This window comes from Myotis lucifugus, unplaced genomic scaffold (genome assembly GCF_000147115.1).
Source record: "Myotis lucifugus unplaced genomic scaffold, Myoluc2.0 scaffold_3, whole genome shotgun sequence".
In the NCBI taxonomy this organism is placed as follows: Eukaryota; Metazoa; Chordata; class Mammalia; order Chiroptera; family Vespertilionidae; genus Myotis; species Myotis lucifugus.
This window is the reverse complement of record NW_005871051.1, coordinates 27,454,273-27,476,908: the sequence shown is the minus strand read 5'-3', so window position 1 is coordinate 27,476,908 and position 22,636 is coordinate 27,454,273. Positions and strand designations below refer to the sequence as shown.

Genomic DNA, 22,636 nt, shown 5'->3' with positions numbered 1-22,636 from the left:
TTTTTTTATATTTGCAACCATAGTAAAACAAAGACTTATATTTTTTGATATTTATTTTATATATTTAAATGCCATTTAACAAAGAAAAATCAACCAAAAAAATGAGTTCATAGGTTCGCCATCACTGACCTAGGCAGTCCTAGCACAGCATGTTCTGATTAGGAAACAGTGACCTCAGCTCCTAAAGATCAGTAACTGATAGCCAGAACCAATGGTAAGGCGACCACCAACATGCTCAGCAGCTGCAGCCCACACCCCTTAGAAGACAGACGTCATCTGAGAACTGCATCATGAAAACCTGCCATATTTTATTTCAGATACATTTTCTCTTTTTCACAAAGATTTTAAAAGGCATATTTCCATAAAAGATCATTCTTAATGTCTTCATAGTAAGAAAATAGAGGAAAAGTTAGCAGAGTTTTCCATCTAAGTATGAGAATCTTCCTTTTTTTTTTATTTTGAAAAGAATATAATTAACATATGGTTATTATTTTTAAATATTCTTTCTTAATATTCAGCAAATGTCCTTGCTGCTTTAAAGGGCTGATTCCTTTTTCAATTATTAGTGTACTTTACCCACAAGAAAAAGAAATCTTGATGAAATAATGGCTCAACTGTAAAAAAAAAAAAAAAAAAAAGGAACCTGCAAGGCCATTCGAGCAATAAGAGAAACTCACACCCGAAGATTTCCTGACTACACCCTTACAACTTGAAAACTAAGGAAGAAGTCCAATCAAGTATACAGAATGGGATGTGACAGAAAGGCAGATAAAAGACAAGGCTGGATTTCCTGCTGTGATGTGAAAGGCTTCCCTTTTCACTGCCAAGCAGAGTGTGGCAGCCACAATCAACAGAAGCCAGGTGGCACAGCTACTATCGGGCCTTTCGAGTTAATGGTGAGAAACTGGCAAGCCTCTGAGAAGGACTATTTAGAGCTCAAGGGATTGACGTCACTTTTGGATAATGATTTAGGCTTAAAAAAATGATGACATTGCAATCACACTACTTGAGAGTAAAAAAGAAAGTACAACTGTTCCTGAGTGGTTCTGAGATCATATAAATCATGATGATCTTCATATCACTGAAAGAGTGGCATAGGATAGTGCTTCTTAAATTGCATTGGTATGACATACAGATTTGATCTGACTTACTTCACTGGGCATAAGAGGTTAAGTATAGAATAAACTTGATCAAAGCAGCACAGTATGGCCATCCATTCAGTGTTGGCACTTATAACCATAGAACATTCCTAGGAGGCTCCATCCTGTACAAGTTAGATGATCAACAAGCAAATCACCAAAATGGACAAAAAGTGTCAGAACAAACTCTGTTCTAACTTGTATGCTTTTATTTTCATTTCCTGTGAAGCATAAACCAGACATCACCTATAATAATAAAAGCATAATATGCTAATTAGACCAGACAGCCGAACGACCTTCCAGACGAAGCCAGAGCTGCAAGGGCTGAGGCAAGCCGCCATGGCTGCAAGGGCTGAGCCCCTTGCATGAATTTCATGCATTGGGCCTCTAGTCAATAATAAAGAGCTAAAGATTTAGCTAAAACTTAAGACTGCTTTTCTTTCAAACTGAATACCAATTATAAGAAGACAGGCACAGCATTTGATCAAACAGCTGGGTTCAGCAGTTTCTTCAGATCAAAATAAAGTGGCTATCCATGATGCCCTGCAACCACATAATCTATATTTGTTAGATTGGTTTCTGATAGCTTCCATTTAAAAATGGTACCATTTTCCTGCTTACAGTAAGGTAATTTTGTTTTTAATGCCATAAGTGAAAAATCTGAAGATTAGTGTCAAAAAAGCACATCATTCAAACATCCCTTCATATTCAGATTTAAAACATGGGAGACCGGGATCCCTTGAATATGCCTTGACTTGCATATATTAACACTAGTGTCTGAAAGGATGGGTCTGATTGTTTGATGTGATGAATTCTTTGCAGTTCACAAATACAAACAGGATACATGACAGGAAATATGTATGTATAGGTTCAGAATGTGCTTATATTTTATGTCAAAAAAACAAAAACAAACCGAAAAGGTGACTGCCTCGCAATTCAAGGAACCTATAGGTGAACACTTGAGGTGGTAGCTAAGGTCAATTTCTTAAGAACCAGGACCAAAATATGTAAAGTACCCATGTTTTAATAAGAAATAATAATTAAAATATAACAAAAAAGTTTACCTAAAGGCCCCCTAAACCAAGTTCTGTGTGGGATCTGTGGTTTTTTTGCCAGAGCTCACCTACCCCAAGGCAAAATTGCTGTCCTCCTTCCAGTCCACAATGCGGCAAATGAACAGTGTATTGGCATAATCTTTAGGCCGGGTCACAAAGTCTTGGGGACAGTCCTTGAGAGGCACGTATATTCTGGGCACTCGGTGGTCTGAGGGAGAAAACAGGGCATATTTCCTGAACAGTTCACTGTTCTTATCAGCCAGGAGTTTGAGGAAGCCAGTTGCTGCTCGGGAATGCTTTTTCTCCACGATGTAAACCACCTGCAAACACCAAAGACATACGCAATGCTGCTTAGCTCCAGGACTGAGGAACAGTTGGGAGAGGTCAGCAGAAAATTATTTGGTCAACCAGCTGGGTCCAGCAGTTTTGCCAGGTCTATATGAAGTGTCTCTCAGGGAAGCTGTGTGACTAAGTAGTTGCTATTTCGGTTGGTGGGGGACTGTGAAGTCTTGTGCTGCTATGTTGTTCCCCTAGACTGGAGCCCCTAACTAGTTGCCTTCCTCTTTTCCCCTTTCAGAATTCTTCCTATGTTGTCTCTTGTTATATTCCAGGGTTTATAGTTGTACTTAGTAGAGAAGAGCAAGGAGAAATGAATCTATGGCATCTTGTCTGAACCAGAAGTCCTTGCTTCTAGTTTTAATATTTGACAGCATGAAAAGTGTATAAAGCAGCTGGACATTACTTATGATTCATACATTAGTTGTCATAGAAATGACTTGACCACAGCATAGGTTTCCCATACAAGTGTAGTTTGGGCTTGTAATTTTAGTTTGAATTTATTAAGAAACTATCCTTCCATCTCCCCACCCCCCATCAAAAAAAAAAAACAACAAAAAAACAAAAAACAAAACAAAAACCAGCCAGAGAGAGAGTACCATTGGAGGGCAGTAGCAAATTACAGAACACAAGTTCCATCACCAGCTGCCTCTATTCAGCTCTGACTAAAGTCATTTCAGAATGTGGCCCAGTGCTGCCGATGTTTTGTTTTGTCAGAAGCCAGAAGTCTAATTTTTTTTATGTGACCACTCCAATTTTCTTTTTTTAATGTAAGCTACCAAGTAAAAATCTTTAAATACTGCTCAGGTCAAACAAAACACAAGTTTGTGAGCCAGACCTAGCCCACAGGATTTCCATTCATTATAATCTTCCACACCTCGCATACTGCCTGTCACATGGTTAGATTTGAAAATGCTTATTAAAATAAAGATCTAGATAACTGGATGGGGAATTGTGGGTAACATGTATGCAATATGATTTAGAAATTCCTCATGTCACTATGCAGGAGACATTCTTGAGACTCTCCTAACTAACTCCCTAGACTGAGCAGCAAAACTGCATTCCCCAGTTAAACGTGCTGTCTATGCTTCGGGCAGAGGAAGCCTCATGCCATTATGCCACCTCATTCTTTGCCTGTGTACCGCTTCCTCCACCATGAGCTACTTAGCTGGGGTCAGCTGTGTTTGATCCCATATCTGATCATGCCACTGCATACATAATTAAACAATAAAATCGAATTATGCAAAACAACAAAATCAATTGTTTTCATTTCTATGATAACTAAATTAAACATTTTGGAAAAATTAAAAGAGACTTCTTAAAAGCTTACTTTTGAATTACATATGAGCATGACAACAACTAAACAACAATGGAGCTCTGGCTGGTGTTCTCAGTTGATTAGAGCATCATCCCATACACCAAAAGGTTGAGAGCTGGATTCCTGGTCAGAGCTCATACCTAGGTGATGGGTTTAATCTCAGGTCGGTGTGTGTAGGGAAGGCAACCAATCGATGTTTCTCTCACATCAAAGTTCTCACTCTCTCTTCCCTCACCTCTCTCTAAAAATCAATGAACATGTCCTCAGGTGAGGATTAATTTTAAAAATAATGAAGAATAAAAACTATAAAAATCTAGAACATTAATATTGATTCCTTCACCAGTGTCTAAATTCTCACTCCACTTTAAATAACCCAAACTGGAAATCACAGATGCCACATTATGAGTGTGGTTTAAGCAAAAATAATAATAATAATAATAATAATAATAATAATAATAATAATAATGCAGAACTTCAATAAACTTACCCACATACAAAGAAAAGGCCTTGGCCCTTCATCCAAAGGCAGGCAAATGAACTTATTAAAAAAGATTTACTTTTTATAATACCCTGCTTCCACTGACTGTTCTGATTAATTGACTAAAACTACAGCCCTAAGTGTCCCATGAGAGACCTTTGACAGGTAGCTCAGGTGACAGCCATTTGGACAAATAGGGAAATCTGTAGGCAATGACCTTTGCTGATCTTTGCAGTGACCTCTCTGGTAAAGCGCTTGTGTCCTGTGCCATGGAGGTGCTCTCATCTTTTGTACTTGGTGCACCAGCATCCTCTTCACCTTAATTAAAAACAGAAAGAAAAAGAAGAGGAGGAATAAAACGCATATGTATTCGGCATAATGTATTAGGCATAATGTATTAGTCATACAGACTCATGGGATTTTTAAATTCAGAGCTATAGGATTCTTGGATACCATTTACCCCAAACCACTCATTTTATGGCAATGGAAACTCAGGCCCTCACTGGTTATGTGACTTGGCTAAGGTCAATCAAATCACCTACTTGCATTAATGCTCACACTCAGCAGGCCACATTTTACCCATTTAACACTATTCATATGCTAAACATCACACATATGGAGAGCATCAAACTATGTTGAATTAAACTTAATCACCTATGTGTCAAAATGCCAAAAACACTACATGTTAAATACTGTCCCTGCCTACAATGAAGAATAGAGATAGGTTATTTTATTATGTACATCTGCTGAAAAAAAACAAAATCAAAATAAATGTTAACTTTCAAAAGTAGTTTGGTATCAGCCATAACAAACAAAATGGTGGAAAATAAATTATACTTATCCTATATAATAAAAGCCTAATATGCTAAGTGTCTGGTCGTCTGGTGGGCCATTCAACCAGACAAAGCGTAATATGCTAATGATATGCTAAGGCCACTCAACGGCTCTCTATGATGTGCACTGACCACCAGGGGGCAGACAGTCAACCGGTCGACTAATCACTATGACGTGCACTGACCACCATGGGGCAGATGCTCTGACCGGTGGTAGGTTAGCTTGCTGCTGGGATCTGGCTGTACAGGACTGAGTGAGACGGGCCGGATACACCGTGGAGCCCTCCTGCGGTCCTTCCCCAGCTGGCCAACCTCCCGTGTCCCTCCCCAGCCCCTATAGTGCACCAGTGGGGTCCCTCAGCCTGGCCTGCACCCTCTCGCAATCCACCCCTCAGGGGATGCCGGAGAGCTGATTTTGGCCCGATCGTGCAGGCCAGGCCAAGGGACCCTACTGGTGCATGAATTTATGCACCGGGCCTCTAGTTAAATAAATAAATAAAAATGCCAACCCTGATTTTCCTCGCTTTCTTAGTGACATTATATAAAGAGTAAATCACTTAAAGTCTTTTAATGTTTAATTTCCTTTCTTAAAAAACTTATAAAATGCACATTCACCCAAAAAACTGAAACCACATCTCCCCAGTAAAGAGAATTAGGCTCTGTACCAGAAGTATTAAAACCTCTCATGAACAAAAGCAGCAAATTACACACTTTTGAACATTTAATATTTTGTACTTTCATGCGTTACATTAGATTTCCCCCATGCCACAAAATAGTCTTAGCCAACTATACTAGAGTTTTTGGATTTTGGGGGCCACAACCAATTCATGTGGGACCCACTCCATTGAGCCAAGAGAGACTTGTATTTATCATCAATTGGATATTACCAAGGCCAAAATAAATAATTTCTTTTAAGGACCAGCTGCCTCTTAGAAAGCCTCAGCTTAAAGCCAATTTTTACCACTGTGAGCATACTCTGGAAACACTGACATGATCTGAACCTACTGGGGTAAGAATGATCAACCGTTTGCTTTTCCATCTATGTTGAAATATACCTACCATAGTGCCCACTGAAAGCAAAATTTTCATTGTTTACCAAAAGGAAAAAACAAACAATAACTTTCCCATTGTTGGTCATGCTGTCCACCAGTAAAAGAAGGGATTCAGCCTGACCGGTGGGGCTCAGTGTTTGAGCGTCAACCTATGAACCAGGAGGTCACAATTCGATAACCAGTCAGAGCACATGCTCAGGTTGTGGGCTCGAACCCCAGTGGGAGGTGTGCAGGAGTAGCCGATCAATGATTCTCTCTTATCATTGATATTTCTATCTCTTTCTCCCTCTCCCTTTCTCTCTGAAATCAATAAAAATACATTATTTTTTTTTCTTAAAGAGGAGCATCATCCAAGTTCATCTTTTATTTTAGACCATAGTTCAGGGTTCCAAAAAATCATTGGATGCTTCCAGAACAACACCTCTTATACTCTTAGGGAGAAAAACCCACACAAGTTTTTTATCTGTTCCATACATATTTTGCCAATATGTTCTGCAGAACAAGGTAATTCAGGAAAGATAATGAGCCTGGAATTACCATGAACAAGTACACTGTACCTACATATCTAATATTTGAGCACAAGAGTTGGTAAATACAGGGTAGTGAGGGTTTTTCCAATGTACCCCATATCCTAGGCATAAAGCCTTCTGATGGCTCTATCTTATGACTGTTGGTTTAAATTCCACTCCAACAACAAGCAAGTCTTCAGTTCCAAAGGTTATGCCAGCCTGTATCCAAAGAAAGAGGGCAAGCCACGGCAGTGGGCCCAATCATGACTTTCAGACATCATACCTGAACATGACCTTTTCAGGTTCTATGTTCATAAGAATATCCTGGCAGAAATAAGGCTTTGTTCAGACAAAGATGCATTTTGGAGTTGAACTAATAAATTAACCTAAGTTTACAGCCCTGCGGGTAAACATCATAGATGTACTCAATAAATATGAAGAAGCACAATGCCAGTTTAGAAAGGTGAATCACCTTAATAGGTTTCCCACAATTACATTTCACCACACTGAATAGCAAAGTTGCCAATTTAATGCATTGTTTAATCTCAAGATCACTTATTTATTCATTTATTCCATGTGTATTTATTGAGCACTGGGCATTGAGGATTCAGTGGTGAATAAAAGAAATATAGTCCAAGCCCATACAGAACATATACCTTAATGTGGGAGTGATATTCAATAAATAATGACTCAATAAATATAAAGTTATAAGTTGTGATGAATGGTAGAAAGGAAAGAATAGTCCCTTAGGAATAAGAGGAAAGGACATATGATTTACATTAAGAAGTGAGGAAAAGGCTCTGTGTGGAGGTGACATTTAAGCTAAGACAATGAGGATGGTGTGTTTAGGAGTGAAGAAGGGAACATAAGGGTTGGGAATGTCACTAGGGAAGAGCCAGAGGTGGGAAGTTCTTGGCACAATCAAGGGAAGAGAAAGAAGGCCATGTGGCTAGAGCACAGTGAGCAGGAATATACAAGACAAAAGATGAGAATGAGGCAAACAGGAGTCAATTCAGGTGGGGCTTTCTAGGATTTAAGAGTTCTGGAGTTAAACCTAAACACAATGAGAAGCTCACTAACCATTTTAGGCAAGAAAATGACACTGCCGAGGTTAGATTACAGCAGGCTTATACCTATAGTAGTCCAGACATGGAGGATAGTGCTTAGATGCAAGCATTGGAAATGGATTTAAAATGATCAGTTTAAGTCCAGCCGGTGTGGCTCTATGGTTGAGCGTCAACCTATGAACCAGGAAGTCACAGTTGGATTCTGGGTCAGGGCACATGCCTGGGTTTCAGGCTCAATCCTCAGTTAGGGGTGTGCAGGAGGCAGCCAATCAATGATTCTCTCTCATCATTGACGTTTCTATCTCTTTCTCCCTCTCTCTTCCTCTCTGAAATATACATATACATATTAAAGGATCAGTTTAAGACCTATTTTGGAGTTGATCTAATAGACTGTTGGTAGATATCAGAGTTTAGGGTTATTTCCAGGTTTCCAGCATCTGCAGCTAGGTTGGCAGAGGAGGCATCATTATTGGCACAGGAAAGACTAGAGAATAAGGTGAAAATCAAGAGTTCTATTTGAGAGATGGTTCTATTTGAGAGGTTACCTGTGAAACCCTTAAGTCATAATGTTGAGAGACAGTTCAACATGAAGGTCTGAAACTTTCAAAAAGGGAAATCTGGGCTGTGGCTTTAAATACAATTTTTGTGCTGAGAATTTCCATATTTATTCTTTCCAGCTCAAGCTGCAAGAAGAAATTCAAACCCAAGTCTGTTACTACTATTAGTAAGTTCATGAAGCTCTTCCACTGCTACATGCTCAAGTAAGAAGTAATGTGCTGTCACTGTTAAGGGAAAAAAATTCTCTGAGGAAGTGACTTGGAGCTTGAAGGATGTATAGATAATTAAAAGAGAGATAAGAAAGGTGAAGGGCATTTCAGGTAAAGGCCCAGAGCTGTGAAAGGGCCTATTGAAGCTATTAACATGTTGAGAACACAAGTGTTGGGCGGGCAGGGCCTGGGATGGAGAGAAGAACAAGGCTGACAGAGAGGTGGGATGGGTCCTACGGCAGGGACTCTAGTTACAACTCAATTGTCTATTCTCTTCTTTCCTAATAATAAGAACTACAATTTTTAGCTGGGTATACTAGTTAAAAGACTATGTTCCTCAGCCTTACTGCAAACTAAGCATGGCCTATATGTCTAAGTTTCAGCCAGTAAGATGCAGGTTAAAGTGTTGTGACTTATCAGAAGTATTCTTAAAGGATACACCTTCCCTCTTTCTTTTTTCCTTCTTGCTGGCTGGAATGTAGATGTGATTACTGGACCTCAGGCACTCATCTTGGTCCTGGAGGTCACAAGACAAGGGTGCTCCCTACTGTGCAGAGCAGCACAACAGAATGAGCTGAAGACTGTGGATCTATCCTACAAGCTCTGACCTGCCTATCTCTGGCCTTTTTTTATGTTATCCTATATAATAAAAGCCTAATATGCTAAGTGTCCGGTCGTCCGGTCAGCCATTGAACCAATCAAAGCGTAATATGCTAAGGCTGCTTAACCGCTTGCTATGACATGCACTGACCACCAGGGGGCAGACAGCTGACCGGTCAACCAGTCGCTATGGCATGCACTGACCACCAGGGGGCAGACAGTTGACCAGTTGCTATGGCATGCACTTACCACAAGGGAGCTGACAGTCGACCGGTTGACCAGTCGCTATGACATGCACTTAAGTTCATTGAAATTTTAAGATTTAATGCCACTCTCAGCAGAACAAACTTTCTAACATACAGGTCCAGATGATGAAACTGACAAGTCGAGAATGGATACATTTTAAGGATATGAATTTGGTAGCACTCTGGAGTAGAGAGGCAATAGTACAGAGATCTCAGAAAGCTGGGGCTGCTGTCTAGGTGAGACACTATCAGAATCTGAATTAAGATGGTAGCAGTGAGAGTGAAGAGAGGCAAGACTTGAGAGATCTCTGAGAAGGATGCTACTAAGTGTGTCTTCATCACTATGAATGACTTAGTATATAAAAAATGGGCTTAAATTAGAAGAGCTTTTGATTGAATATCAGGAAGACTACCTTGACAGAACAATAAAACTCCAAAATGAAATTACCAGAACAGGGCAGAGGTGCCAGCAGTCCTCAAGTTTGTGGGTCCCCATAGCCTTCGGCTTTGCCATACCAAAGGCAGAGCTGGCCTATGCATTCTGTGGTCCTCGTAGTTTAAAAAAAAATTTAGAAACTATTGACTACCAATATTCTTCATTAAACAAAAGACTTTTCTAAAAAATAGATAAACAACTGATATAAACAACTGTTCCTTATATTCCCTCAAGAAACACTCTAGGAAGAAAAATCCAGTGAAATCTTAATCTCTCTCTACAGATTATCTGAAACTTCTATTTTAAACATTTAAAAAATAAAATGTCACGGTTTGCTGGGGTTGGCATGGCCATTTACATAATCAAGTGCAAACCCAACATCTACTTTCGTAAGAAAAATTGTTCTGATTTGGCCTTCTCATAAATAAACAGTCAACTGAGAAGTCTGATGATTCTTAAAACTTTACAAACACATCAGAAGGTTTCAGATTACTCGACTACTATGCTAAGTGGGGACAATATGAAGAGAAAAGCAAGAAAATGGGCAAAAAGGTATTTCAACTCATCCAATTAAAAGTGTGACAAACTCTGACAAGTCTAAGCTTTTTCCATCTCTGAATGAAAGGCCACAGAAATTTACAATCCTATAAAAGCCTAGTATGCTAAATGTCTGGTTGATCAGTTGGCTGTTCAACCAATCAAAGTGTAATATGCTAATGATATGCTAAGGCTGCTCAACCACTCACTATGACATGTACTGATCACCAGGGGGCAGACAGCCAGTCGACCAGTCGCTATGACATGCACTGACCACTAGGGGGCAGACGCTCTGACCGGTAGATTAGCTTGCTGCTGGGGTCTGGCCAATTGGAACTGAGCAAGATGGGCTGGACACGCCCTGGAGCCCTCCTTCAGTCGCTCCCCCACGGGCCAACCTCCCGCATCTCTCCCCAGCACCAATCATATACCGGTGAGGTCCTTCGGCCTGGCCTGCACCCTCTCGCAATTTGGGACCCCTCAGGGGATGTCGGAGAGCCGGTTTTGGGCCGATCCCACAGGGGGAGCGCCGCTCAGCCAGAAGCCAGGCTCATGGCTGGCAAGCGCAGCGGTGGTGGCAGCAGTGCTAAGGATGTTCGCAGCAGTGCTAAGGATGTTCGACCGCCGGCTTAGGTCCAACTGCCGGAGAGCGGCCTAAGCCAACAGCTGGACATCCTCAAGGGCTCCCAGACTGCAAGAGGGTGCAGGCCAGGCTGAGGGACCCTTCCCCAAGTGCACGATTTCGTGCACCGGGCCTCTAGTTTACAACAAAAACTCAATGAAAACTGCAGTTGTTTTTTGTAAATGAAAACATTTCCCTTTAGGTCTCTCAAAATCAACCAACCAGGAAAACTTATTTTATGGGTCCCTCTCCCCGATGAAATGTAGAAATAACAACACAAGTCTTCACAGGGGCAGTTAACATTCATGTTATAGTCACTTGCTATGCTGCAAGTGTTGATGATTGTTCTAGGACCCCACATCTAGCCTTTGCCAAGGGCAAGGCTTGGAGCACCAATGAGTTTTTTTCTTCATAAAATCCCCAGCCCAAACAAGTCTCTGACTGAAATAAAGCTAATGAAATTGTATGGTGTCAAGAGAGTTTTCACAGTGGGTTCACAAACGTTATCTCATTTGATCCACACTACAACTTCATACTATGGGTAGAGTGGATATTGTCATTACAGTTTCACCAAGGAAATGAGAGTAATGAACAGACAGAGTCAGTCTATGTCAGTATGCAGACCATGGTGACCAGTTTTCCACACAAGCAAGAATCAGTGCATCATGGGAAGAGCCATGAAAACGCACATTAAGATTTTGTGTAAGTGGTGATGGGATCCCCTGAAAAGCTGGCAATAACCCAGTAAAAGTCCTGAATATCTATGGAATGTCAGGCACTGCAAATGACCCTGTCTCCATCCTCAGAGAGCTCATGTGCTAGAAATGAGACAAAGGTGACAACAAATATTGAAAGTGGTGTTTACGACAGCTAGCAAATAGTGCACTCAAAGGCAGTAGGAAGGGCGACAGTCAGTTTGACAGTGAACCCCTGAGCTGAGAATGGGAAGGCTGAGGAAGAGCTGACTAGATAAATGGGCATGCGGAGCATTCCAGAAAGGGAGAAGAGCATGTGCAAAGGCACACCATCAAGAATAAACTGAGAGGAAGGTTGTGTCTAGACAAGCTGCAGGACCAGCCTATGAAAAGCCTCATATGCTGAAAAGTATGTCTTTTACATTTTAAGGATGGAAAGCCATTGGAAATTTTGAGAATAGCATAACCAGAATTATATTTGATGAAAAGTGAATGGTCAGTCTATTGCTACTTTGAAGATAATCTTTTTCTCTAGCCGCTTTTAAGATTTTCTCTTGACCTTTGGTTTTCTATACTTTCATCTTGATATGTCTAAGCTTAGATTTTTTTTAAAGCAATTATACTTGCAATCACTAGTCTTCTTACATCTTTAGTTCAGTATCTTAACTACCATGGAAAATCTCGGCCATTAACTTCAAATTTCATCTTTACTCATTTTCTTTCTCAATTCCTTCTATGACTCTAATTAAATGTATACTTTCTCTCCCTCTGTGGTTTCTGTCTATTTGTCTGTAGATAATTTTTTCTCATTGTCTTCCAGTTTGTTAGTTTTCTCTTCAGCTTTATCCAATTTTCTGTTCAATCCATCAATTGAGATTTTTTTCTTTAAACTTGAATACATATTTTTCCTCATTCATTAAGTTCTTTTTTTAATAAATCTTTATTGTTCAGATTATTACATTTGTTCCTCTTTTTTCCCCCCATAGCTCCCCTCCACCCAGTTCCCACCCCACCCTCTGCCCTTACCCCCCTCCCCACTGTCCTCATCCATAGGTGTATGATTTTTGTCCAGTCTCTTCCCACACCCCCCACACCCCTTCCCCCGCCGAGAACTGTCAGTCCACTCCCTTTCTATGCCCCTGATTCTATTATATTCACCAGTTTACTCTGTTCATCAGATTTTTTATTCACTTGATTTTTAGATTCACTTGTTGATAGATGTGTATTTGTTGTTCATAACTTTTATCTTTATTTTTTTCTTCTTCTTCCTCTTCTTAAAGAATACCTTTCAGTATTTCATATAATACTGGTTTGGTGGTGATGAACTCCTGTAGCTTTTTCTTATCTGTGAAGCTCTTTATCTGACCTTCAATTCTGAATGATAGCTTTGCTGGGTAAAGTAATCTTGGTTGTAGGTTCTTGGTATTCATCACTTTGAATATTTCTTGCCATCCCCTTCTGGCCTGCAAAGTTTCTGTTGAGAAATCAGCTGACAATCGTATGGGTACTCCCTTGTAGGTAACTGACTTTTTTTCTCTTGCTGCTTTTAAGATTCTCTCTTTGTCTTTTGCCCTTGGCATTTTAATTATGATGTGTCTTGGTGTGGTCCTCTTTGGATTCCTTTTGTTTGGTGTTCTCTGCGCTTCCTGGACTTGTAAGTCTATTTCTTTCACCAGGTAGGGGAAGTTTTCTGTCATTATTTCTTCAAATAGGTTTTTAATATCTTGCTCTCTCTCTTCTTCTGGCACCCTGATAATTCGGATGTTGGTACGCTTGAAGTTGTCCCAGAGGCTCCTTACACTATCTTGATATTTTTGGATTCTTTTTTCTTTTTTTTTTTTTAAACTTTTTTTTTAATATATATTTTATTGATTTTTTACAGAGAGGAAAGGAGAGAGATAGAGAGTTAGAAACATCGATGAGAGAGAAACATCGATCAGCTGCCTCCTGCACATCTCCCACTGGGGATGTGCCCGCAACCCAGGTACATGCCCTTGACCGGAATCGAACCTAGGACCTTTCAGTCCGCAGGCCGACGCTCTATCCACTGAGCCAAACCGGTTTTGGCATGGATTCTTTTTTCTTTTTGCTTTTCTGGTTGGGTATTTTTTGCTTCTTCGTATTTCAAATCTTTGACTTGATTTTTGCGATCCTCTTGTCTGCTGTTGGATCTCTGTATATTATTCTTTATTTCAGTCAGTGTATGCTTAATTTCTAGTTGCTCCTTTTTCATATCCTTGAGGGTCTCACTAAATTTATCGGCGGTTTCTAGAAAATTCTTGAAAAACCTTATAACCGTGGTTTTGAACTCTATATCCAGTAGTTTGCTTTCCTTCATTTCTGTCATTTGTGATGTTTCTTTGTCTCCGCATTTTGGCTGTTTCTCTGTGTTGACAGAGTGGCTTTGTGTGCTAGGTGTCCTATAGGGTCCAGTGGCTCAGCCTCCCCAATTACCTGAGGTGGACACTCTTGGTGCACCCCTTTGTGGGCTGTGTGCACAGTCTTGTAGTAGTTAAGCCTTGATTGCTGTTGGTATCACTGGGAGGAACTGACCTCCAGGCCAATTGTCTGTGAGAATCAGCTGTGTCTACAGTGGGAGAACTTCTGTGCTGAAGACACCATTATGGGGCAAAACTTGCTTCAGTGGGGCTTTGGTGCTCACTGAGTCTGCCCCCTGAGTGTGTCCCTTATGGATCTGAGGAGTTGTAATCTGGATGGTCCCAATCTGACCACTGGGTACACGGGCTCTTCGATCTCTAAGGAGGTGCTAATTTAGCCTCTACCTGAGGCTACCCAGCAGGAGCTACGGAGAGATCTGCAGATTCCTCTTCCTTGTTTGGGGTTTGGAGGTGCCCAGATGAGGCCCAGCTGTGAAGCAATGCAAGCTGCTGTGGGGCCTTGAGCCTTCTTTTGGATGTTCTGGGTCTCTCTGACCCAGCTGCAGTTTGTTAGGTAATTTTAGATCTCAAAGGGCCAGCCCATTCATATGCAAAAGCCTCTGCGCACAGCTTGGGGGGGGCGGGGTCTCAGGGAATCAACAGGGTGGAGCAAACAGCTATGGCTGATCCTCAGTCCTACCCTAAGAGGCCCCGGGTCTCAGTGTCCCTCGGTAATCGCTGCAAGCACCTCTGAGAGAAAGCCGCCCTTGAGTTCCGCCCGATGCCAGACAGTCCAGTTTCTCCCCGTATGAGTCTGGGTTCCCAGAGACTCGCCCGGAACTGGAGTTCAGAGCAGTCGGGAGCTTGTGACTTCCTCCCGATTGAAAAAGACACCGGTGTTCTCCGTTGCCAGCCCTTTCCGCGCACGAGCCTCCGTACCTCTGCACTTTACTTCCGCACCTCCTCTGAGTCTCAGTGTGCTTTTCTCTTTCCTTCTAGCTGTAGAATTTCCACTCAGCCAGCCTTCCTGTGGTTCTGGATGATGTCCGTTTTGTCTCTTAGTTGTATTTTTGAAGTAGTTGTGCGAGGCAGCAATTTCCGGTGTTTACCTATGCCCCATTAAGTTCTTAATTTCATCACAGTTATGTTACTTCTAGAAGTTTTATTTCATTCCTTTTCCAATTTGCTATGTCACATTTCAGTTTCCTATTCTTTGCAGATATCTTCAAGCTTATCTCTTATTTCTTACAACAGTTTTTTTACAGATGGCAATGATTCCAGTATTTCATGTTTATGAAAGGCTGTTTCTGTGTTTATGGTTGCTGAGGCTTCTCCCCTTGGCTTCCTGGGGTGCTAAGACTAAGTAGGCAGGGGTGCTGGTCACTGAATAATTTTATGCCTAGATTGAGGAAATTTTCCTTTTGAAAGAACTTCCACTTGATTTTGCCAGATACCTGGAAGCAATACCAGCCCTTAAACCCATTCAGTACTTGAGATTCCTTGGTTGACCCAGTTAGCTTGAATCTTGGCTACAATTCCATGTAAGAGCAGGGTTTCAGCTCTACCCTCACCCTGATGGTGTATAGACATCTTGGACATCACTTTATTTATGTTCCCCATAACTGCTGGTCAAATCTGCAATGTCGCCTGGGTTCTCCATTCCAATTTTAACCTGGTAATGCCTGTCAGCTTTTTGATGCTTTAAAAATAAAGGGTTTTTTATATTTATTTTATCCAAATATTGTTGTTTTGTTTCAGTGGGAAGTTGTGTATCTGAATAACAGTCTACCATTTCTGTTACAATTAACAGAAAGTCCTTAGGATTTTGTTTTTAATTTGATATGTTTTCCAGGTGGCAGTGTTGAGCATAGTTAGGGAGCAGTGACAGGAGTGAGGTCAGGGGAGGGAGCAATAGTGATCTGTGCAGGAAACACAACATGAAAATAATAGGAAGCTACCATGATAGTGCCCTATATCACATTAAGGAAGAAGCACAAGGGATGAAGAGAAGAGGCAGGAAAGTAATACTTTCCTCAGCAACCCCATGAGAAAAGTATTACTATTCTGATTTTTCAAGAAGAGCAATCAGTAGATCAAAGAGGTAAAGTAACTAATCCCAGGGTTCATCCAAGGAGATAGTTAGCAGAGGGGGAGTCATAACCCAGTATGAATCCAAATCCAAAATTTTAGAAGATGCCAAATGACAAACAGCTCTCTAAGTAATTTCACTGTTTTTACCTATAGAGACAATAGAGTAAGTTAAAAGCATGAGCTCTGGAGTCACAAGACCTAAATTCAAAACTATGTGGCTTTGGACAAGTTATTTCTCCCCTCTGAATGTCCTGCTCTGTAAATCAGGAATAGTTTACATGAGTTCTGTTTACATGTAGTGCTCTGGCACAAAGTGCATTAACAAAAATGGTTTGGTTATTATTAATGTTGATATTGTTATTAGCTCTCGCAGTAAGTTTTGAGTGACTCCAACCCTGTTACCCTGGTCACAACTGAACAGGACTGGTGTACAGAACAATGTCTAAATTATAAAATGGGTCACATTTCATCATCTGTGAAATGTAATCCATCCTACAGGGTTAATGGGAAGATTAAAATTACTGTGTATAAAAGTGCTAAAGAACACAGTAAGCACTCAATAACTGTCACATAATATATATATTTAAATTGCACATACCTTTTGTATGGCTGGTGCATTCTGTGCAAAGTAAGGAGAGGCAAGAGATGTTAGGCAGAGGCCAGGTCAACATTAAGAAATTTGGATTTATCCCAAAGGCAATGGAGAGCTATAGAAGAAAGCAGACAGGAGACTACTGTGATTTATGCTTTAAGAAGCTCACATTGGCGGCTGTATGGGGAACAAATTTAGAAGATGTGAGACTGAAGGCAGAAAGAACAGTTAGCAGGTTGCAATAAATCAGACCAGTGGCAGAGGGAATGGAGGGTTCTGGATAGAGAGGTATTTAGAAGGCAATACTGGCAAGACTGTTTAGATGCTAGTGGGGAACTGGAGGTGGTAGAGGTCATATTGAGAAAAATCACTCTAATGTGGGGTCAGAAAAGCAAGTGTTTCAATAGGAAAAGCACTGTCAGCAATGTGGCCTTAGTGACAAAGTAACAGGTGGCCCTAGTGAGACTAATTTTAAAGAAAGAAACTAAGTGCCAGGTATGGGAAATTAAGTGGGAGCGGGACTGTGGAGATGAGGGTGATGACTATGCTCCGGAAGTCTGGCTGACAAGGAGTGGAATAATACAGGGTGGTAGCTCTAGAGGGAGACAAGGTTTTTATTATTTTACTTTTTTAAGATAAGGGAGGCTTGGACATGATTCATTGCTGATATGAAGGAACTGTTAACGAAGGTGTGGTCAAAGAGTGCACACTTAGGAAAGGGAGAGGTCCCTGGGCAGGAAGGGATGGGGTCCGGAACCCAGAGGAAAGGATTAATTTCAAGCAGAAGGACAGAAAGATGCCAACTTCGTTGTATCAAAGTAAATGGAGGAGGGAAAGAATCCAGACACAAGCTATTTGTAAGTCTGGCAGCTGAAAGCTGAGGGGGCACATGGAGGCAGTTTTGTTTTTTCTGAAACATAGAAGCCAAACTCATCTGTGGGAAAGTACTAGGGGAGGTGGAGGACATGCACTACATTCAGAATTGGGTTTCACAATTCCAGATGAGAATCAAATGCAAATGGCATCTCAAAGCAATGGCCCTGAACATGCCAGGCACAATCAGGGGATTTACATACACTACCATATTTCATATTCTCCAATAATCCAAAGAGGTAAGCAGATATTATCGTGCCAATTTTAGAGATAAGGGAAATGAGGCTCATAAGGTCAAATAACATGCTTGTCCATGGTTACCAGCTAGGAAATGACAAGGACAGGATTCAAACCTAAGTCTCATGAATGCCAACACCTCATCCTCTTCCCATCATGCCACTCAACCTTCAAGATCTGAACAGGATTGATAGATGTGAGAATGGAAAAGAACACATGGTTTTGGAGAGACCTGACTGAGTGATAAGACACTGGGAGAATTCAATCAATTCTGGGGCACATTTTGAGTTTGGGGTGACAATGAATATAACTATGATGATGTCGTCTAACCAAGCTGGGGTAGAGGTTGGAAATATCAATTAGATGATAACATTGTCTGAGTAGACAAATATGTAGAGGCTGGAGGGGAAAGGACTTAACATACTAAGAGTGACAGGATGAATAAATGAATGAAAATAAAACTAAGATTCAAGTATTAAGAGGGGAAAAAATCCCTTCGCTACCCTATTTTCATGCGTTTCTAACTTACAGACTGGTAAGGGAATAAGAAAGAAGGTACTCTTTGTGGCAAGATTTAGTCACCCTTCTCATCAGGCTGAGCATGCAGATGCCTCCAGGTTCCTGAGTTGGAGTTGAGACCCAGATGGTGTGGCTTTCAGGCCCAAGTCTGAGTCCCTCACAGGATCATCTTCTTAAATGGAGCTTTGCACTGATTCCCATTCCGAGCTGTTAAATGCATTAATTACATCATCAATACCCTCCTGCTTTTCTCCAAGTACTCTCTGCTCCAAATCTTTCTCTTGCCCAGGAGAAACCACTGAAATTTCTCTCTACTAAAGCTTTAATTGGCTTTTAGCTTCATGGCTCCCAAAAGACCCAAAATGTAGGCACACACACTAATGTGCTCCCATCTATAGCTGGCTTTAACTTACTAATTCTGCATCTTTCCAACAGGAAAGATGAATGATTCCTCCAAATTTAAGTTAACTCCCATGAGTTTTCGTAAAGAGGCCAAGCTTCACATCTTACTGTGATATGACATTTCAACAGCAGGAAGTGTTTACTCAAATCAAACTGGTATTTCTTTATCTGCCTTCTAAGGACTAGCTATCCATCAAAACTTCAAAAAAATTATAAAGGTGCTAAGCTATCTTAAAGAGTTAAGTAGAGAATGGATCAAAGCTTGGGAAGCTAGAATAGATGGGTTTTGCTGTGTTTTGAGTCTGTGATCTCACATATATCAAACATGTATTATAGCTCTCCTATGTTCCAAGACTCTTAAAGCACATGCAATATTTTGTACTACTGAACATCTCTAACAGGGATAATAAGATCTGGCCCATTGCTTGGGTAAAAATGAAAAAAATGAAAACACTGCTTCTTCAAAAGCTGGTCTTCTTTATCAATTTATTTACTGTGACCTAATAATAGCAGGACTACAAAGTGATCATGACAGACAAAAAAGAAAAAGACTTTAAAGAAGAAGACTGAATCACTTCTGAGATCCATCAGGTCCCCTAGGAAACAGAAAAATGTACCACTCAAAAAAAGCTAATATCTGAAGCATCTTTGATGGAAAATTGCTTCACCTTAATAAGATAACAAGTCTAGCTCTAAATGCAAATCATATTAAGGCAAATCATTCCAGCCAGGTTATATAGACATAGATGAGTCATTGCTTTTGATGCCAAATTGGTAAATCTGAAGGTTTTATAGTGGATCTTATGTGACTGCTGTGGAGAAAAAGGACTCAGGTATTACTCAGGAAAGTGACTAGCTTGGTCCTTCTTTAGTTTCAAATGAGGGAAGGAAGGAGTCTTCTGCAGAACATTTGTGAATACAAGACTCTATTCTGGGAGTTGCAGGTGGATGAAAGATAAGCAAAAAGTTACATGAGAGAAATGTTAAAAAAACATTCAACTCTAATATCAGTCATGGAATATAAACTGGAAAAAAGTAACTATAAAGAAGATCCACAGAAAGGACAGATCACACATTTAGTTAGAAGAAATTAGTAAAGGCTTGTGGAGAAAACATCTTGTAGCAGACTAGACTCTAAAATGGCCCCAAATGATTCCCACACCTCCTAGTCTTCACACCCTTGTATAATTCCCTCCCTTCAAGGGTGAAAAGGACCTGTGTCTTGCTTCCAAGCAATAGAATTTGGAAAAGACGATAGGATGTCATTTCCATGATTAGGTTACATAAGACTATAACTTCAGTCTTGATAGCAGGCTCTCTCCCTTGCTGGATCAGATGAAGCCAGCTGCCATATAGATAGGTCCTTGCAGCAAAGAGCTGAGGGTGGCCTCCGGCCAGCAGCCAGCAAGGAACTGAGGTCCTCAGTCCAAAAGCCCACAAGGAATTAAATCTGGCTCACAATCACATAAGCTTAGAAGCAGATCCTTCCCAAGTCAGGCCTTCAGATGAACAACACCATGATCACAGCCTTATGAGAAAGCAGAGGACAGAGTTGAGCCATGTCCAGATTCCTGACTAAAGGTAAAACATGTTTCCTTCCTCTTCTCACAACACTTTGGATACCAAATGTATGGTTTTCTACACCAAGTAATTCCCCCATTCTCTTCATACACAACCTGGGTGTCCTACAATTTAACTGAATTCTGACACTAAATACTCAGAGTTAGTACAGCCCCACAAGTGAAGGGCTCAGACCCAAAAGACTTCCCCTCCCCCCTGCTTTTCAGATACCAAATGCAAGTAATGGGTCTCTAGGTTATCCAGACTTCTAAGTTCACTACAAATTGGTGTGGAGGTTCCCATGGCCCCTTCCTTAGGTTCAATAACCACTTACAGAACTCAGGACAACACATACCTTACATTTACTGATTTAGTACAAAGAATATAATAAAAGGCCGATGGACAGCTAGATGAAGATATGCATAGGTCTTCAAGGCTCCTGAGCACAGGAGTGTCTGTTCCTGTGGAGTAGAAGTATATCAACCCTCCCAGCACATAGATGAATTCACCAACCTAAAAGCTCTCCAAACCCCATAGTTCAGAAATGTTTATGAAATCCCATAGGCATGATCAATTTCATCAGGTAGGTATGATCAATTGTTAACTCAAACTCCAGCCCTCCTTCCATCCCTGGGGGCTGGAGGGTGGAGCAACAAATCTCAAGCTTCTAATCATAGCTTGGTCTTTCAGGTGACCCAGCATCCATCCTGAAGCTATCTAGGAGTCCACCAAGAGATGTGCCTATCACTCAGGAAATTACGAGAGTTTTAGGAGCTCTGTGTCAGGAACCAGGGTCAAAGACCAAATATTAGAACAAAAGATGTTCCTAGCACTGCTATCACTCAGGAAATTACAAGGGTTTTAGGAGCTCTGTGTCAGGAACCAGAGGCAGAGGCCAAATAAATATTTCTTATAATGTTACACTGACTCACAGAAAATGCAGGATAATAAATGTGTTGTTTTAAGCCACTACGTTTGTGGCACAGCCATAGGTAATTAATACACAAATAAAAGGGCAGTTGATATTTGAAAATTGGAGGAATTTTTACAGGAAGAGATGAGGAATTAGGCAGCAAACATGGCAGGAAGGAGGAAGCACAAAGGTAGAAGAGGGAAGGGACTGCTTAGGAACAATACAAAGCCTGGTGTTACTGGAACCAAGGTCTGAATGGGCAAGTGCAAGAGGCAACAAGTGTCAAAAAATGATTTGGAAACTGCCCATAATGGAATGCTATGCTTTCTCCTTTTTAAGACACTTTCCCTTCCATTAGCTCATTGACTCAGGCAAGAACCTATGAAGAAGCCAAGGCAAGTATTTATTATGAAGGTGCGTTTTTGCTTTATTGCTGTTTTGGGGGGTTTTTTTGGTTGTTGTTTTTTTGGTTTTTGTTTTTTTTACAAATAAGGAATATGAAGCACTAATCGTCAAGAATTAATGGCAAAAACTCTTGTTCAGTACCGTTTTTTCGTTCTAAGAGTGTTGCCACATTTTGTTGGATCCCCCTTTCCTGGTATAGATTCAAAGAGGGCTAGCCAGACAGGTTGCATCCTGGCCCCTAAGCACCAGGGTGGAGGGTCCAAGGATCATTTGTACCTGGAATAGTAGGTACAATGAGGCCTGGATGTACTCCAGAGCCAAGAGTGTAGCAGTCTCAACTGCAGAAGCTGGTATCAAACAGGCTTTGAAATAAGAAGGGTCAAAATGAGTGTCAGAGCCAAAGTCAAGCCTATCAAGTTCATACTTGATTGCTGCTTCTGGCTCAAACAAACGAGTCAGAGCTGGGGGGGGGGGGGCTGGCCAAATGGGGGTCAGCCAACTGGGAGCAGAGATGAGAGACTTTAGCATGAAGCTGAGCTTTCACTCAGAGGACTAATGAAAGGGTGTGCGAGGCGGGTAGGGAGGAGACTGGTTCCACTTAAAGGGGTATGGATAACTCAATCATTTCTTAGGGTTTTTTAAAAAAACTACTATCAGAAAACCTGGGAAAATTTTCTACTGTAAAATGTTAAATAAGATCTGTCCTTAATAATGGACATTTTATACCCAGTGTAGGACAGCTGTCAGTTCCCTCTCCCCATCCAGAGTCTCATGACCCAGTTTTATTTCTTCTTTCCCCAACAGGCTTCGTTGAAATCTCAACATTATTCTAATTACCAGGCAAAGATTTCCCCTGGCATGTTTCTGCACAACTTGAAAAACTTAGTAGTTCTTAAGAGAGAATGGGCATTATTTAGAGTGATCCAAAGGGGAAATCAATGTCATTAAGATGGATCTGTAGGCATATAATTCTGCAC

The 22,636-nt window shown here is 40.9% G+C and overlaps 1 protein-coding gene across 1 annotated transcript in view; it reads right to left on the bottom strand.

Moving 5' to 3' along the window:
* DIS3L2 (DIS3 like 3'-5' exoribonuclease 2) overlaps positions 1–22,636 on the bottom strand; it is a 304,622-nt gene that overhangs the window by 181,258 nt on the left and 100,728 nt on the right. The window contains 2 exon segments of the mRNA XM_014463733.2: positions 2,267–2,514; positions 4,544–4,644. Of these exon segments, the coding sequence (XP_014319219.1) occupies positions 2,267–2,514; positions 4,544–4,644 (349 nt within the window).